Below are 18,148 nucleotides of genomic sequence, written 5' to 3' on the forward strand. Positions count from 1 at the left end.
GCAGGAGACTGAAGAACATCAAGTCTCACTGTTTTGTTTTTTAGGGTGCTGCTATGACCCACTGCTGGCCCGGTGTGGGTAGGGCAGAACTGAGTGGCTGAAGCAGCTGCAGGGTCAACCCAGTCTCTTATTTAGCCCTTGGCCCCAATACGCAAAGGGGCTGCAAGTTCCATGAAGCCATGTCACAAAGCAAACAAAGCACACCGGTATTTGGCAGCAGTGCTAACAGCTTAGGACAATCAAAAGAAGTCACATGATAGCAGTCCATTTAATATCTTATTAAGGAATGACCCGTGGTTCACAGTCACCTTCAGATCTGCAGTATTAACTTTCCCTCATCAAAGCAGGGGTCCATAAAAAAGGTCCTCTAATGGACAGTGATTACATCAGTCTCATTCTACTGTGTCAGAACGCATAAGGCTTTGTCTTATCTGAATCAGATATAGTGGTGATGAATTTGAGAGTATTTTAATTATTCTGAGATGCTTTCTGCTTTCTTGTAGTTTCAAACCCGGAACTGCTTTAAAAACAAAAACATTGTATATCAAATTCCTCTGGGTTTATATTTGAATTTATATTGATTCTTTACACATACCCATATTACACTGCAAATGAGATATGTGAATTTATTAAAATACAATTCCCTTGAAAAATCTATGACTGTGGAACCCCACATCTAACTGCCTCAGAGCTAGTTTAACTGTCATGAGGTGCATCAGATTATACAGTCAACAGTAAAAGTCAAAGTAATACCAACACTGTGGTTTTACATATAATATGCATATTGGATCTGTTATTTTTTTTTTTTACAGTAATAACTCAGTGGGCACAGAGCCACTTTGCTCTGCTGTCTGAGCTCAGGATACAGGGGCCCACTGTCTGGCAGCTATTTCCATCAGCTAACAGCTGCTCACTCAAGAACTACATAATCTCGGAACTCACAACTCTATTAGTAGAACACAATGGATCCCTGTTGCTATGAAAATTAGGTTAAACGTTCATAGTGGAGGACCAATTGCACCACTGCAATTGAATAAAAATTAGGCAAAAAGAACAATATTTAAGTCAAACAGGCCTGTGCAGATGTGGTAATGTAACAAAAACTGGTTATGTGTGGTTGTACAGCATTTGGGTTTGAGTCTTCATGTACAGTTTTTAGAACCCTCTAAACCAGTTTCTTACACTTGATTCAACCCAGTCCTGTATTTATTTCTTTAAATACAGGACTGGGTTGAATCAAGTGTAGGAAACTGGTTTAGAGGGTTCTAAAAACACTTTATTTAAACAATTAAAAAAACAAACACACACTGTAACAAGTTTTGGGGTCTACAAGTAGGCTTAAAACAGGTGTAGGAAAATAAGACACTTTCTTACCATCCTTGATAAGTGGTCATTTTATTCAGTATTAATTAGATGTAAGGTAATTTAATTGGTTGATAGACAACGAATCGCTCTTCAGTTCAAATTGATTTTTTAATCAAACACAAACACTCCAATTCTAACCTTTGAAATTAGAAATTTGCTGCAGTTTATTCCATGTCAGTTAACACTGGGCTAATAGGATATTTTACACTGTAAAAAAAAATAAATATTGATAATCTGTAAACAAATAAGGTTAAAATGCTGTGTTCAAGGTACAACAAATTGAGAACACTACTGAAAAATGAGTGAAGTGAGAATTTGTATTTCAGGATGAAGGCAATGACAAAAAGTAAAATTCATCGTTCAGAGTCAAACTGCCAATTAAATACCAGTATTTGGATGATGGCACGCTTACAGGTGTCAAAATAAATACATTTGTCACACAGAATGTGGTCCACTAAAAGAAAAGCATCACTTTAATCTGAGTAAATGCAGTGCCATCTTCAGGGATTTCACAAGAATGCAGTAAGTCATCAAGGATGTACGATTAACAACAGCATTTTAATGTGTTATTATACAACTTATTATATGCCTTTTATTTTTAAAGTACATTTAGAAAACTTGGAATTCTTCTCATTGATCAACATACCAATGAAAGGGAGTATTCACCCAGTGTTTAACTTAAAATGTGTCCAAGTGGCCGAAAATATGGAGCAACTTAATTATACTGGGATTTCTTTTTGGACATTAATTAGCACAGATAAACTCATTCAGTCCCTCCAGGTACTGCTGGCACATTATTTTTCTCTTCATAATTCTCAGTCTTCATGTCATTCAGTCCCAGCTCTTCATTCTGTTGATACGAGCGGGTGTACTTCTCAACAGTCATCTCAGGATCTGGCTCCGGAGCGTAGACATTCTGTAAATAGCTGTTCCCTGCAGGGTCATCAAGGATGACATGGACATCGAGTTCTCCTACAATGACCTTGTCTATTTTCTCTCCAAACTCACGCAGCTTCTGTACCCGATCTGCAGTGCTGCTGTCCCCACAGATGAAGGGGTTTTTGGAGACGGTCAGGTCTTTGATGTCTTTCAGCAGGCCCTCAAGAGTTGTGAACTTCCCACCCAGGGCTGCCATCCCCAGCTCGAACTCCAGCTCTGGGATGATGACGGCACACGTCTCTGATTTCAGCAAATCTCGGGTCATGTCTGAAGGATCAGTGATGTGCAGGGTGATCTTGGTGCCAAGTGCCTCTGTCGCTCCACCCGATTTCACCTCATTGGTCCGATGGCCACAGCTGTCACAGTTAGTGGCCATGATGATTACCTCCTTGAAGTGGGGGATCTGGACCAGTTTCATGTTGGTGGAGGCTGGTGCGTTGCACTCGGGACAGTTAGTGTTGAATGTCAGAACTTCATTTCTCATCGTCTCCAGGTCGTTGCCCTCTGGTTCCTCATCCAGGTCGTCATCTGCCTTTATTCCCAGCTGTATATCCTGCTGGACTGTCCGCTTAAAGAAGGTTACTGTGAGAGCCTCATCTTTTTGCGGTGCAACAGGATTTTCCACAAAACTGTTCCCAGATGGATCCTCAATCACTAGCGTGAACTCCTTTTCAACCTCTTTTAGCTCCCTGAGCTTCTGGATGAATTCTTCTATCTTCCCAGCCACCTCAGGATCTGTGGCTCGCCTCACAGCCTGGTCTTGCTCCAACCCTGCGACTGCTCTGTCTAAAAGACCCTCAATGGTAGACAGAGAGCCTTTCTGAGTGAAGGCAGGGATTTCAAAATCCAGCTCGGGGATCCTTGTGGTCGCGCTGTCTGCTTTTACAACCTCCCGGTTTAGGTCCTCTTTTGTTTTGACTTTCAGCGTGTAACACACGCCTTGCTCTTGAATCCGACCCGCAGACTGGATTTCAGTGTTTGTCCAGCCACAGTTGGCGCAGCTGAAGGAGCTCAGAATTATTTCTTTAAAGAAAGGGATTTTGGTCAGAAGCAAACGTGTTGTACCGTTCTTGTAGCAGTTCATACACAGGCTCTCAATCTCAGTGGGCTGCCAGTCGTCGTCGTCTGCGCTAATATCCTTGAAAACGCTGCCACCTCGAACATGTTCCTCTGAAATAACAGACATGTTTAACGCTGACTATAACGTCGCTTTGTAGACAAGGTTACACACGCTGTCGCTTTCTCTACACAGATAGCTCTTGCTAGAAATTTCCAGACAACACACCACCAAACCTCCGCTACAGCGCACGTTTATTTGACAGAAGTCTTCCGCTTTCTCTTCTTCGACGCTGACGGCGGCAGTGTTTAGGTCCCCAGTGCTGCCCCCTCAGGGTTGCTGTAATACTGCACCAAAATATTTGAAAGGTTTTTATTCTTCTTGGGGACAAGCTCGTTTTGCAATTTTCTTTCTTTCTTTAAAAAAAAAAAAAAATTCTGTCTTATATGTGATTTTGTTATATTTTTGCAGATCACTGGAAATATCTATCTATAGATAAAATATCTATCTATCTATCTATCTATCTATCTATCTATCTATCTATCTATCTATCTATCTATCTAACTATCTATCTATCTATCATGTTTCTTCACTTTCTTAAGTTTGTTTTTTGTTTTTAAATTGCATCTTTGGTTGTTTTTGCTACTAATTCCATTTCTGGAAAAAAAAATGCATTGCTTAGTAAAGTAAATGTTCAATTTTGGGGGGAGAAAGAGAGAAAATGTTAGTGCTTTGAAAAAAGCCCCCCCCCCCCCGTGTTTTACAAAACACTGGGACAGGGGTGTGTTTACTCTGTGCTGCATCACATTAAAAGCTACTTTTAGATGCTCCATTATTCACAAGGGGTCACCACAGTTGGTAGCTCCACATGTTTGATTTAGGAGATTTTGTGCAAAAGGGAATGGATCTTTTGCAGGTTACACAGATTTTAAATTACTATGTGTTGAATCACAGCCTCCTGTAAAAACACTGTCACCATTTACAAACTGATGAACCTGTCTGATATAGACTGACAGTCAGGCCCTTTTTTATTGCATTTTTTTTTAGAATGCTCTATATGTTATGAGTGGATGACAACTCTGGACTGCAGAGAGTATAGTTTAAAAAGAGCTGCATATTACCGTGTTGTTATTGTATTAGTGATTCCTGGCAGGAGTGAACTTGAAAATTCACAGAATACTGTTTGTAGATAACTTTCATGATTCCTCTTAACAGATTTTTTAAGCTGTTTGTCTTTGCCACAGATACCCATCTATAGTAAAAGGGAATAATAGCCTCCCACCAGAGGACCGTCTTCTGAAGTTTCTTGTTGACAACAATGCAGATGCTGAGGAGACAGTGCAGTGTGCCAATTGTGACCAGGAAAGCAACAAAAAGGTACTGATCTAACAGACCAACATTAATTCATGTTAAATGAGCCCATGGATAACCAGAAAATTACCTGCATTCTCTTAAAGGTTTTCCATTCTTTAGCCTTTATTATAACAGGAAATCCAGGAGAAAGGCATGTAGCAAATGGCCTCAAAGCTCACTTAAACCCAGGCGTAAATAGCCTTAAAACATACGGTTCACATGCTTAACCCAGCCAGCTTTACCAGGATCCAAAACAGTCCCTTTTAATGGCATGCTTATTTCATAGCCACATATTAGGAGACAGGCGACCTATTACTTGGACTTTATAAGTGCATAGGAGAAACCAAAGGTTAACAGAGATGCAGCTTTTAAAGGGGCTGAACAGTTAATTTCTGCAGGAGTGTTTGTAGAAATCCTTATTTTTTACTTCAGCTTTTCAATTTTAATTTTTTGATGTTTCATATGCAATTATAATGCTGCTAACATTCTTCCTATAATATATGTTCTCTAAATTAAAGTGTAAATGACCACTGAGTACAACAGTGAAAAATATAATATTAAACATATTCATAAATCTTTTAAAACATTTTTAAATATTCCTATTTATACAGGACACAGGGGTGATGTACTACTGTAACACTTGCAGCCAGCCATTGTGCGCCGCCTGCAGGGAGCTGACACACAAGGCCAGAATGTTTTCCCACCATGAGATTGTGTCCTTGGCCAAACGCACCAAAGCCAAACACAGGAAATGCTGTGAGTGCCACCTGTAATTTACTCCAAAAGAATTACTCACCTACGGGGCTCAATTACACCTGTGTAGAAACATGTTCATAAGAAGTGTAGTTATTCCAGTGCTACGGCTGAATTTTCCTGGCTACATGTTAATCATACTCTCACACGCAGTGGTGGGTAATTTTTAAAAGCAGCATAAAAAGGAGTGGTGTTAACACCCCAGTCGGTATGAGTGTGGTCTTTAAATTTAATCAGCAACCTGTGTCTGTATTATGAACCTTACTTGTTACATACGGCCCACTAGAATAACAGAATAGCAGTACTTTAACTCTGGCACTCCTGTGAGCTGAAGTTAAAAGGCATCTGTGTCTCCGCAGCTCTCCACGAGGAACCTTACATCCTATTCTCTACAGAGAATAAGTCTATGCTTTGCATCAAATGCTTCAGGGACATGCAAGTGTGAGTGAACCCGCTGCATAAAATTTATGACTGTCAGAACTTCTCTTCTCTTCTCTTCTCTTCTCTTCTCTTCTCTTCTCTTCTCTTCTCTTCTCCATGCTAATTCAGGTGTGTTTTTGTTTTTCCCCAGGGAGAGTCGGAGTCACTGCATTGATATTGAAACTGCTTACGTGCAGGGGTGTGAGATGTTGGACCAGGCTGTGCTGGTGAGAGAGTCCTGTTTGTTCATCTACATATTCATGACACTCAAGGCAAAAAAAAAAAAAAGCATTATGAATAATTCAGGTACTCTGAAGTGTTGATAATAATGTGAGATGTAGTGCAGGTGTTCCCAAAATTTGTTTAGCTCGTTAAAATAAATTTTTTATTTTTGCTTCAATTTGACTGCCCATTTTTTGGGCTTACCAAGAAAAGCTTGCATACCCAGACCATAGAGTCTATAGAACTGTAGAGTCATATATGTGACATTTTCAAGTAATAAAGTATTTCCAGTATGTCCATCCATTTTTTGCCACTTATCCTGTTCCAGATTACGGGACAAGCACTTCAAGCATAGTTCCTCAGACCTCTATCTCCCCTGTAACACCCCTCCACCATCATAACTAAGACTGTACAGAGATGTTTTCATCAAGACATCTGAGAGACATCATCTCTTATGTTCTGGTTCATAAGATCAGATCCATCCTAGTCAGATATCAAAACCACCATTGGATCAGGAGGAGCAGAGGCTCTACTCTGAGTAGAGGTCTTATCAGTCTGCTGCTCTATTCTTCCTTCACATATTAACACAACCCGAAGATACTTAAACTCCCAACTCCTCTTGCCTCAGGTCTGATCCCCAGCCTGGCTGGGAAACCATGTCCTCAGGCTTGAAGGTGCTTGGGGACATATTTCAGAAATAAGGGCGGTTGTTGTGTTTTGTGTGCTTTACCTGGAACTGGGCATTAAAAAAACAGCTACACTAAGCCAGTCCAAATCTCAAGGACTTTATTAAGCATATCTGTACAATCAAGTGCTACAATCAAGTGAACTATCTTGCATTCCCTGAAATGAAAGATGATTCCCATTAATTAAGTTGTTAAAAAGTTCACGATTATCACCAAGCGCTCTCTTCCCTCTGTAGGTGGTAAAGGAACTGCAAACTTCAACTGGAGAGGCGATCCTTCTGCTGAGAGCTATGCTAGGAGAAGTGTGTCTGAACGTGGAGGAAGAAGAGAACGCAATCTGCAGTCTGTTCAACAGTTTGCAGGTCACATATTGATCCGATTTTATTCAGCTGCTGTTGTTTATCCTCCCCAGCCAACTGTAGGAAAAGAAAACTGCTTACACAAATATTTATTTGAATGTGTTGACAGTGTTTCAGTCTAGCTCTGATGATGACGCATCAGAATGTTTAAACACGGTAACCACAACAGGCGCTGTGATGACAGGTGTGGTGAGGTGTAAAGTGTTAAAATGATCCCTTAGCTTAAGAAAAAGGATTATTGCCCTGTCCTCTTCTTTGAATCTTAAAATTGTTTACTGGAAAAAAATCCAACTGTCTCTAAACTTCTGTCTATAGAAATATTTTTGGGTTTAAAGTGAATGCAGAGATCATCTCTAATACCAAATGTTTTTATTATGTTCACATGATCCATTGGGTTACCAGGATTTAATGTGTCAGGTCTGCTTAGATTAAATTAGTTGCAGAGAAGTGGACTAATCTGGACTAACTGAATGGCTGTCAGATAGTTTTATTTAGATTTAACCATCTGCCCCAATCATCTTCTTCACAGCACATTCTGGCACCATTAGCACTGCTTGGCCACTGGATGTCTCTGTTAACCTAATTGTGAGAGAAGAGTGAATTTTATTTGCAAAATGCACAATCAAACAGAACAGAAATGTTGAAAATTAGTGTTAGAGACCTCAAGGCTATTTTGTGGTGAATAAAAGAGTCTGTTTTCTCTTTTCTGATCTGACAGGAAAAACTAGAAGAGAGGAAGAAGATCCTGCTAAAAGCAGCTCAGAGGTAAAAAACAAATTTATAAAGAGTTACCGTTCTTACATGAAAATGCACTTTCATTGTTCCACACAGTTTGTGTCATAATATTTACGAAGCCGAATGCCATTATTCCGCTGTCACTGTATGACTTGATACCTTTTTCCATTGTATCATGCTGCATTGTGCTCAGAGTGATAAATAGCAGTGCCCTGTTTGCTCTGGAATAATCTCTGTCCGCACCGAACACCTTTTCTTGGATGATTTTCATTTCAACAAAGCATGGAGCTGAATTTAAACCACTTCAGTAGGATTATAGTTTTTAAGTCAATGTTTGCAGCTTGTGTCTGCATCCATTCAATGAAAATAAGGCCAACTGAAAAGTGTTGGTAAACAAATATATGATATGTAAATCACAGACTTACTGAAGTCTATAATATCAACAAAAGCAGCTGCTCCGGGAGAGCCTAGAAGCTGTCTGTAGATTTTCTACATTTTGCATTAAATCAGAACATATTCATGACGACTGATGGGTCAAGTGAAAATATATAATACACTGTCTTGAGAATATTATCTTTTCTTTCCCACTCTGCTATTTACTTTTTAGCTGCTTGCTTGTGCAGAACTTTTGTTTCTCAAACTATTTAACATTGACTCTATGCCACGAAAATAATTACAAATAGATTTCTATCAGAATCAGTAAACTTTGATTAAATGCCACTGTTGCAGCTAATTAGTACGTTGGTTCAATTAACTGCACATCAGGTAAAATTTATGAAAGACTAATGGCTTATCACCAACTGATGATAAACTCTCAAACTTAAATTTGTGTTTATCCAGGTTTTTATTTTGTCTGGAAAACGTTGCAAGCACTTTTGCTCGCCTCTCCAAGCACTCCATGTGTACGTGTGCATGATTGAATGGGAACAATTTTATGTATTTGAGTGGGTGAGTGTATGGAGTTGCACTCTGTGGAGATCTTTAATGAGATTTTTTGTGGCCGGTGTCCTCCATCTCTTTCTGTCTCCCTCTTGCCTGGAAGCCAGCCAGCGGCTGCCTTCCCGGAAGGGCGTTAAAGGCTATTTATGTCAGGCTTTGTGTATCTGAGCCGGCATCTGTGCCTGTGTGTTTGTTACAAGAGAAGACAGATAGATTAGCTCCTGGAAATATGGAGTATGTTGTTTGCGGTTGCACCTCCTGAGCTGATTCCTCTGTGTGTTGTGGCAAGTGTGAATGTGAAGGTGTAGTCTTACATATTTGTGCATTTGTGTGTTTGCAGCCAACATGAAGAAAAGGAGAAAGCACTAAAGGAGCAACTGTCACACCTTACTGCACTCCTACCTACCCTCCAGGTTAAGTGCTGTAAAGTAGACAAATGTTTCTGTTTCTCCACAACTATCAAAAGAAGATACTCGGATCCTTAAAAAATTAAGAGTACACACAGAACAACATAAAAATACTCAATTAACAGAACTAGTAAAAGAATGAGTAAAAAGGCGAAATATCAGCAAAAAGTACTTGAATTACCTGATTGTACTGCAATAATGCAGTGAATAAAGTATAAAAATCTGTCTGCATATAATTTTAATAATAAATCAACTTATTATGATCTGTTTTGATTTAACTATGACATATTCAGTTAGCCAGTGTTGAGCTGTGGTTACAAATGAATCAAAAGCTAAAACAGTCATTTCGCATTACAAGGACATCAAATGCTGAGGTTTTATCAAAGTTGCAGGTTTCTGAGAGAATACACAAGATGCCCCTTCAGTGTCAATCCCATCATGCACTGGGTCGTGGCAATTGTGTGAAGAGTATCACTCCCACCTGGTCACATATTAACACTTGTCACATTTTAAAGGCACTGGATACAATCTAACAAATTAACTACAAGAAACCTTGTAAAAAAAAAAACCACCTTCCTTTATAAATACAGTTTAATACTATCAAGGCTGCATCTGCACAAAAAATATTAACATTAATGTAATGTAAACTTTTATAGAGTAATACATTATTTTTTAAATCATTAATTCACGAAAGTTGTGATGATTATTATTTATTATTTCATCTTCATAGTACATTTAGTGGTTAAAATGTTAAATACAGCAGCACTCCAATTTGTGGTGCAAAAACGACGGTAAAAGCTGTAAAAGCTGACGTTGTGTCACATATTGTGAAAACCAACCAAATAGAATCTGTTTATAGATATTACATTACAAAACTAAAAGGAAAACAATAATAAAGAAATAAAAACAGTACGGTGGTAACAAAACAGCTGATAGCATACGATAAAGATTATAAAGTAAACAATACATCACTATTTTTTACAACAAGGAACTACTTGTGTTTAACTGTATTTAAATGGGAAATTTCTTTGACTGTTAAGGCTCCGGTTTTTTTTCTTTTTAAACATTCTGGGTAAGAATTTCACCCCATTACACATTCTTTTTTTTAACTTAACAAAACGGTTTATGTTTCAAAAACAAATCAAGCAGCCAGTGAAAGCAACAGTAAAAAACAGCTAATAGGTTATTTCAGTAGATTTGTATTATATAGATCTGCATACATTTGTGAATTTCTTCTACTGCATCTGTTGTTTTTACTCTAATCTTTAACTTTTCATCCTTAAAGGTCCACCTTGTCACCTGTTCAGCCTTCCTCAGCTCAGCTAACAAGTTTGAGTTTTTGGATATGGGCTATGTAAGTATATGAAAAACTGGGTGAACAGAAACTGTGATCCATGTCCATAATTTTGACAGTATTTTAGTATTTTTTCAGTAAAAGACGTACGAAAGTAACAGTGAATGAGTGAGTATGGAAGAAGAAGCATGAATTAATAACAGAAGATTGCCCCGTCTGCTGCGTACACAAAGGGCTCTGTTCTTTCTGGGGAAGTTTTCTTGGCAAGAGAAAAGTTGCCGTATTAGCTGCACTGAATAGGCTTTTAAATAGATGAGGTCCACAGTGTCTTGGGGAGGTGAAACAGGTCACTGAATCACACCTGGATGTTCTTGCGTACACAGCAACTCATGGAGAGGCTGAAGAGGATTGTAAAGCTCCCTCATCGACTGAAACCAGTGCAGAGCAGCAAAGTGAGTAGGAACAGCATCATTCAGACATAGAAGGGGTTACACTGAGAAAGCGATCCACTGGAGCCTTTAGTTGTTTAATCTGTTATTCTTTTTTAGTCAGAACTACTTTTTCTTTTAAAAAAGTTTTTGGCCTTTTAACGTGCACTATATTTGTTTATTAATAACTGACAGAACACAGTTTGTCTGCGGATCTCTGATAGCTTAATGCAACAGATTAAATAAGGAAGAGAAATAGCTGACAAAATGACAGAAGCACAGAGGACACACGATAAATGAATCAGAACAAAACATGGGCTAACAAATTACCCAGAATCTTTTCAGCAAGACTAAGCATAGCAAAGGACTAAGTAAGTACACTCCAGCAAGCAAGGCTAAGATGTTTTTGTGTTATATGTGGAAATACATAACATAAATGCTGCAGACAGCAACAAATATCACTCATACAGGAAGAGCTATTAAAACTTATCATTAAAAGCCACTCGGTTAAACAGATAGATTATAATCTAGGAAAGCAAAAAGAAATATGTAACACATCTAGTGTGAGGCATTTAATCATCTCAAGGCAACTGGAGAGCTTCAGTATGTAGATTCGTGAACTCAAAAGACATTTCCTGGTTTGGTGAAGATTCACATAACTTTTAATCTCATAAATCCAATCAGCAAAGCAGACAGCAGGAGGTGTGTCTACGAGAAAATATATCCGCAGTGCTTCTGCCATTTGTGTCTCTATATCTGTAATCTCAATATGTAAAGCAACATGCTAACAAATATATCTCTTATAAAAAAAAATCTATGATGGAGACATGGGTGTTATGATTGTATTATCAACAGATGCATTTTCAAATAAGTTGTATAATCTTAAAGTACTTTTTTCTTTTTTTAACCCGAATAAGGCTGAGTGACTTTATCTCTGCTCCCTATTAGATCAACACAGAGTACAGAAGTGAGTTTGCTCGCTGTCTAGAGCCTCTGCTGCAGATAGGACCACGCTGCCCTCCTTCTGTCACTGGTTCCACAAGTGCTGCAATACGGTAAGATCATTTGGCTTAGAACCACTTTAAATGTAATCACTAACTGATCCCTTCCTGTGAGTTTTATTTTTACATTGTGCTTTCACCAACTGAATATTTCCACGGCATCTTTTGTATTCTTCCAAGAAAACAAAAGTCTGGGCAGAAAATTTCACACTTGTGAAGCATCCAAACTCAAAATCCCCAAATGTTTTGCAAGTGCACATGGACTGCAGTGAGACAAAAGGAGGCGCCATGCTGACTGCCAGTATGGCAGTTATTTCATCTGTCTGTAAGCTCTGTACGCTGATATATTTATGTAACTCACCTTGTCGTGTGGAGGCTGGACAGGAGGCCCTTCGTCCTGTATTAAAAAGGTCTGGTCCTGCCGTGGTCAGATAACATTCAGGAGAAGGATGCGTGAGTGGTTGCACGTGCTCACAGTTCCTGCACAGTGATTTTTTTCTCTTTTTTTCCTCAAGCTTTACATTATCAGAAGAGGGTTTGTTTTTTTTTACAAAACAGATTTGTTTCATTTTGTAATCATATTAAGTCAACAGTAAATATGACACATCAATCAATCAATCAATCAATACTTTATTTATATAGCACATTTAAAGACCAGAGGTACACCAAAGTGCTTCTCAGTAGTAAAATATGAAATAAAATTAATTACACATTGTAATTACATTACAAAGACACATGCCGCTACCCATAAAAATACGAAGAGTTCAGTCCTCTCTTGTTTTGCTTTACGTCATTATCCACATACACAAACTCCCCTGATCATTTTCTTTCCACATCAGTGTCTCGCAACTGTTCACAGGTCCTTAAGCCCACCCACTAATGCCAACATACTGACAACTCTCCTTTGCAATTTAGTTAACGCCCTGCCAATGCAAGATGCAAAGTAGGTAGGGATTGGTGGTCAGTCGGCCGCCTGGCACTATTTTTATCCCGGCTTCACAGAACTCTCTCGGATTCATCTGTAAGTTGGCACGCAGGGGCCGCCCGACCGTTTTGTTCCAGACCGTTGATGTCACTGTTTTAGCACGGGCGAAGTCTTTAACTGGCGTCACTACTGGGAGGACAGGGGCTGGATGTTCAGAGGATAACGTGTAGAGCAGACTGAGAGAAATATATGTTTCAGACAGGTTTGCTGTTGCATCAGCTCTGGACAAAGAGGCAGGAGTAAGAGGCCACCAGGTTGCAGGTAATTTCTTTTCTTTTTGAGTATATAACATATACCTTAACTTGCATTGTAAGCCCAGAATATTTATTTAAGTCACCACTGCAGTGTAGATTTGGCTAAATTTGTTTATGAATCAGAGCCTGGCTTTAGCACTCGTGGGTACATTTCCATTAAAGCCTGTGACACTGTAGGATGGCAGCAGTTACACAAGGTGCTTGACTGATCAGTCTTCGAACTTCACGTTGTACCTCAATTCAGAAACAGAGGAATAAATTAGCTTTTCTTTACCATATGGTAGTTCAAAATACCACCCACATGGTGTAGCCTGTTACTCAGCTGAATGTGCTGTTGTGTCTGAATGCTTCTAATGCAGGATGCAAACCAAGCAGGGATTGGTGGACAGCCAGCTGGCTGGCCCTATTTTTATCATAATTTCACAGAACAGAAGCTCAGTGAAGTGGTACATGTAAGTTCTTTCATGCAAAGAATGCTGCTGCTTTAGTACTGTCAAAGTCTTTAATCAGCTGTGTTGAGACACAGCCTGGATTTTTGGAGATGGAAACGTGAGAGTAATCCATTCACACCTCACCCACCACAAAACGCCTTTCTGGTTGTTTATGCTGTTTTAGGCATGAAGCCAAAATTATGGTCCTACCAGGACCCAGATAAAAGCAGGTTTAGTTGCGCTACCACATGCTGTGCTTGCATACCTTTATACTTTCAGAGAAGTGATGACAATAAGACGCTACTCTTTTGAGTGACAGCAGTTATGTTGATTTACTCATGACTGCACTCATGATAGTGACAACTTCTAAACAGTTCCTCTGTGGATTTACTGTCTGTGTCTGTCTTTTTTTTTTCTGTGGTTTGTTTTTAATATGAACAGCAGCAGATGGTCTGCTTTCTCCAAATTTTGCAGTATTTTATAGAAAGAAAATGTAAAAATTTATGTTTGTCACCAAAGACATTAGTAAGATCCTAATAGTGGATACTTGATTTTGGAAGCTTACATATCTGTATTGATTTTCATACTTTCTAAATTCAATTCAGTTTTATTTATACAGCGCCAAATCACAACAACAGTCACCTCAAGGTGCTTTATATTGGAAGGTAGACCTTACAATAATAAATCTAAGTGACTGATGAGGTTACATGTTTAAAACTTTGAGTTACAATCAGCACAGCTTACAAAGTACCAAGAAAGAAGAAGCAAAGAGGAGACTTTACAAATTAGTCGAACTTATACATTTTGAATATGCTTTAAAAATGTGTAGCATGATAAAGTTTAACAAAAAATAAGAATGAAAGAAATATAGAACCAAAAATGGACTATATTTGCATGTAGTAAATTTTGTAAAGGTTACAGACTCTCTTGACTTTCTGGCACAGTATTTGATTTAATTATTTCACCAAAACACACAAAACCTATAATAAATTATGTAAACATATTATAGGTTTTGACTTATTAACTAATTTGACTGTTAAGAATTGAATTTTGTTTTTAATATAAGATATTGTGGTAATATATTTAATCTTCTGACCATGATTCTGGTGATATGGTGACAGCCCTAGGAGGCATATCAACCATTGATGATACTGGCCAGTATGGTCAATAATGGAGCTCAATTAACTAAATATAAAACTTTAATCTTCTATTGGTTTAAAGGATAGGGATAAGCTACGTGTGATGTGTTTAGGGTCGGGGGTATTGATGGAAAATCATGCGACAAACTGTGACAAAATGTTTGTATATAAACCATTTATACAATATATACAAATTTTTAACTAAATTAATTTAAAAAATGACTCCAAAAAACACAAAGTGTGGGTATTGACTGTTACAGCACATGTATAAACTAGAGGACAAAGGCAGGTGTGATTTTTGTCCTGTCTCTTCAGGCTCCAGTCCCCTCTCTCTGTGTCTTGTCGCTCCCCGTCGCTCAGTGAGATGCCCCTGGGCTCGGCGTTTGGGCGAAGGCCCACCTCTCACCGCAACATCTGCACTAAGGTTCTTTTGGCCGAGGGCAGGGAAACACCCTTCACCGAGCACTGCCGCAATTATGAGAACGCCTACAGGGTGAGCTGATATGTGTGACCTGTAATATTGTGGATTCACCTTTAGGATTTATAGTAATTACCCAATCCTTAGGCCCCCAAATATTTTTGTTTGTACAATTAATTATATTTACACCAAGGAGTAAGAGGTTTAAAGGTGATTCTTTTCTTAAGATGATGGTTACAAGAGAACCATCATCTTACAGCTACTTAAATATAAAAAAAGATGTTTTGTTGTTTTTAGTAGGCTTTTGTAATCAGTAGAAAAACGGTATATCAGTTATAAAGATAAATGAAATATTTTACCGTTTTATATTTACTTTATAAATCACCTGAATTTGGACGCACTGAGATACTGAGATACGAAACAGCACACGAGGAGCCCATGAAGTAAAGCAGTGAAACACAGCAGCATAAATTCCACCAGGAGATTATTTTCAACTCGTGTAGTGAGCAGCAAGTTTTTCATGCTCAGCTGCACTTCACAGGCATCTGTACACCCATCATTTTGAAGGAAAGTTCTTACAGGTTGCCCTATATATGTGCATGTCTGTGTGTTTATAGTCTCTGCAGACAGAGATGCAGAATCTGAAGGACCAGGTCCAGGAGCTGCACAGAGATTTGACCAAGCACCACTCCATCATCAACACAGATAAAATGGGGGAGATCCTGGACAGATCGCTACACATTGACAGTCAGATAGCTGCCCAGTACTCCACAGTAGAAACTATGAGAGTCATGTTTGAAGAGGTGCGCCAGGTGATACCTGACATTTAGTATGTTCTTGCCTCTGCCAGGCACTTCTCATTAAAACCTATCAACATTTGTGCTTGATTGGTACCTCTAGCTAAATATTACATATTAACAAGCTAGTTTTCACCCATTTGTCATAAATGTAGACTACAGGGAATGCAAACAGAAGAAAAAAGAAAATTGCAAATGCCAATGTATCCCTTGAGTGAACCAACTGCAGTTCCTGCAACATTTTGCTCTGTGAGAATCAGCTTACTTTGCACCTTTTCTTTGCAGATGTGGGATGAGACTTTTCAGAGGGTCACGAATGAGCAGGAGATCTATGAAGGTTTGTCCCCAATAATGACAACAAAAATTCAAATTTAAAGCTCCTTTTTTTTATAGGTCTAATTAACTTTGTTTGCTGACTGCAGCCCAGCTTCAGGACCTGATGCAGCTGAAGCAGGAGAACTCTTACCTCACCACCATCGCTAGACAGATCAGCCCCTACATCCTGTCCATTGCTAAAGTGAAAGAGAGACTTGAGCCCAGGTGTTGTATTAAGAAAGTGGATGACTACAATGTCTGGCAACACAGAGGCAGCTCTCACTGATAGTTAACAGTTTACGTCAATCTGCAGCACAAAAAAAAGCAGCCCCCAAGTATACAGTTTTTATTGTGAAATACAACACGATACAGCCTCGTTACTCAAACACGAAAGCTCCACCAAAAATAATCAGCTTTCAGAAAGTAAGTAAATTATAAAGAGTGAAAGTAACACAATGTCCATAAAAGTCTTTCATCCACAAATTTATGCAAGAAATGTCTGGGTGCAATGATTCAGTGATTACATAAAGACAGAGAGCACGATCTCCTAAAATATGAAGTATTAGACACACACACTAATGCAAAACTTTGACATTTATTCACAGTGAATGTAGATGTGTATCTTTATCCCCACTACATGCAAAACATTTGTGACCTATTTTTTTAAAGAAACAAACAGGCTTACTAGGAAAGGCTGTGGATAGAGTTACGTTGTGTTTGTGTGTAATCATCCCTTAAAATGTGTCTCGCAGGTTTCAAGGGCCCAAAGAGCACCTTGATGACCGCACTGAGACGATGCTGAAAATCTATGAAGACAGCACAATGACAAAAGACTGTCAAGACAGGTATTGATATTTGCTGTGATTAACTGAGGGTTTCTCTAGCTGAAGACTCATGTTAAGTAGAAACTGTCAGCTAGAAAAAAAGAGCTGCCACACAGCATGAAAGATTTTGTTTGTTTTGTGAATAAGAGATTATATGTACTTTAATTTAAGGACTTCAAACCTCAGGAAAAATTCTTCAGTCTCAGAGGATTTTTTCTGCCTTTGATGCAAAGGTTTGAGTGATTGAGGGAACTTTTTGTGTGTGTGTGTGTGTGTTTCTTTTTTGTTCATTTGTAGAACTAATGACCCCCCCTCCCACACACACACACACACACACACACACACACACACACACACACATTTAAATGTTTATGTCTTGTTTCATCATTCTTATCAGAATGACATATAAAAGTAAAATCAAACAATTATCTGTATTTCTGTTTGTGTTCACCCAAAATGTTGTAATATATGCTGTTAAATGTAGTCACTGACATCAAAAAGATTTATGTGTTTGGTTTTACGGTGAGCATTGTCATTTATTTTCATTCACAGTGACAACCAGACTTGTGTCAAAGACAGAGACAAGAACAGCCGCCCACTGATGCTCGAGGGAGAATCCTGTCAAGACCCGCCGTACAGGCAGGCAGAGGGGCCCCACAGAGGCGTCCAGCGGCAATGAGATGCCTTCATAAACACCATCTCATTGCACCAGCGTGCTTTAATTCAGCCATAACAAGCACAGGATGGGATGTGACTCCCATGGCTGTCCACACCATGACATTTTCTCAGCAGCAGGAAGCTGTCAACAGCTCCAAGGTGAGCCCTTGGATTGACACTAACTGGATGTACACGGAGGCCAAGGACTCACACCTGTCAGAGCCTGACTTACAGGACCTCCTTATTCAATGTGGACAAAGACAACAATATCATAAAGAGCTGTCATGGGATTCATTAACAAAAGTGAATAAGGTGACGTTTCTGGATTGCCTTTTGTTGCTCTGTTTGTGCTTTTGCTGTTAGAATGATG

The 18,148-nt window shown here is 38.9% G+C and overlaps 2 protein-coding genes across 2 annotated transcripts in view; one reads left to right on the top strand and one right to left on the bottom strand.

Moving 5' to 3' along the window:
* Positions 1 to 18,148, top strand: part of rnf207a (ring finger protein 207a) — a 31,602-nt gene that overhangs the window by 4,859 nt on the left and 8,595 nt on the right. The window contains exons 3-19 of the mRNA XM_025907144.1: positions 4,606 to 4,738; positions 5,326 to 5,470; positions 5,827 to 5,908; positions 6,039 to 6,114; positions 7,032 to 7,157; positions 7,873 to 7,919; positions 9,169 to 9,241; positions 10,521 to 10,589; positions 10,913 to 10,981; positions 11,906 to 12,012; positions 13,142 to 13,204; positions 15,083 to 15,260; positions 15,803 to 15,988; positions 16,268 to 16,319; positions 16,405 to 16,522; positions 17,050 to 17,142; positions 17,674 to 18,090. Of these exons, the coding sequence (XP_025762929.1) occupies positions 4,606 to 4,738; positions 5,326 to 5,470; positions 5,827 to 5,908; positions 6,039 to 6,114; positions 7,032 to 7,157; positions 7,873 to 7,919; positions 9,169 to 9,241; positions 10,521 to 10,589; positions 10,913 to 10,981; positions 11,906 to 12,012; positions 13,142 to 13,204; positions 15,083 to 15,260; positions 15,803 to 15,988; positions 16,268 to 16,319; positions 16,405 to 16,522; positions 17,050 to 17,142; positions 17,674 to 17,800 (1,744 nt within the window). The 3' untranslated portion in view covers positions 17,801 to 18,090. The remainder of the gene's footprint in view (positions 1 to 4,605; positions 4,739 to 5,325; positions 5,471 to 5,826; positions 5,909 to 6,038; positions 6,115 to 7,031; positions 7,158 to 7,872; positions 7,920 to 9,168; positions 9,242 to 10,520; positions 10,590 to 10,912; positions 10,982 to 11,905; positions 12,013 to 13,141; positions 13,205 to 15,082; positions 15,261 to 15,802; positions 15,989 to 16,267; positions 16,320 to 16,404; positions 16,523 to 17,049; positions 17,143 to 17,673; positions 18,091 to 18,148) is intronic.
* On the bottom strand, positions 1,379 to 3,659 carry zpr1 (ZPR1 zinc finger). The gene has a single exon (XM_005469646.4). The coding sequence runs from the start codon at positions 3,488 to 3,490 to the stop codon at positions 2,129 to 2,131; it is 1,362 nt and encodes a 453-aa protein (XP_005469703.1). The 5' UTR covers positions 3,491 to 3,659; the 3' UTR covers positions 1,379 to 2,128.

Source organism: Oreochromis niloticus, linkage group LG5 (assembly GCF_001858045.2).
Source record: "Oreochromis niloticus isolate F11D_XX linkage group LG5, O_niloticus_UMD_NMBU, whole genome shotgun sequence".
NCBI lineage: Eukaryota > Metazoa > Chordata > Actinopteri > Cichliformes > Cichlidae > Oreochromis > Oreochromis niloticus.

Bases quoted from the DNA above. Each gene is read 5' to 3' on its own strand.
- zpr1 (XM_005469646.4), bottom strand. From the start codon at position 3,490: ATGTCTGTTATTTCAGAGGAACATGTTCGAGGTGGCAGCGTTTTCAAG.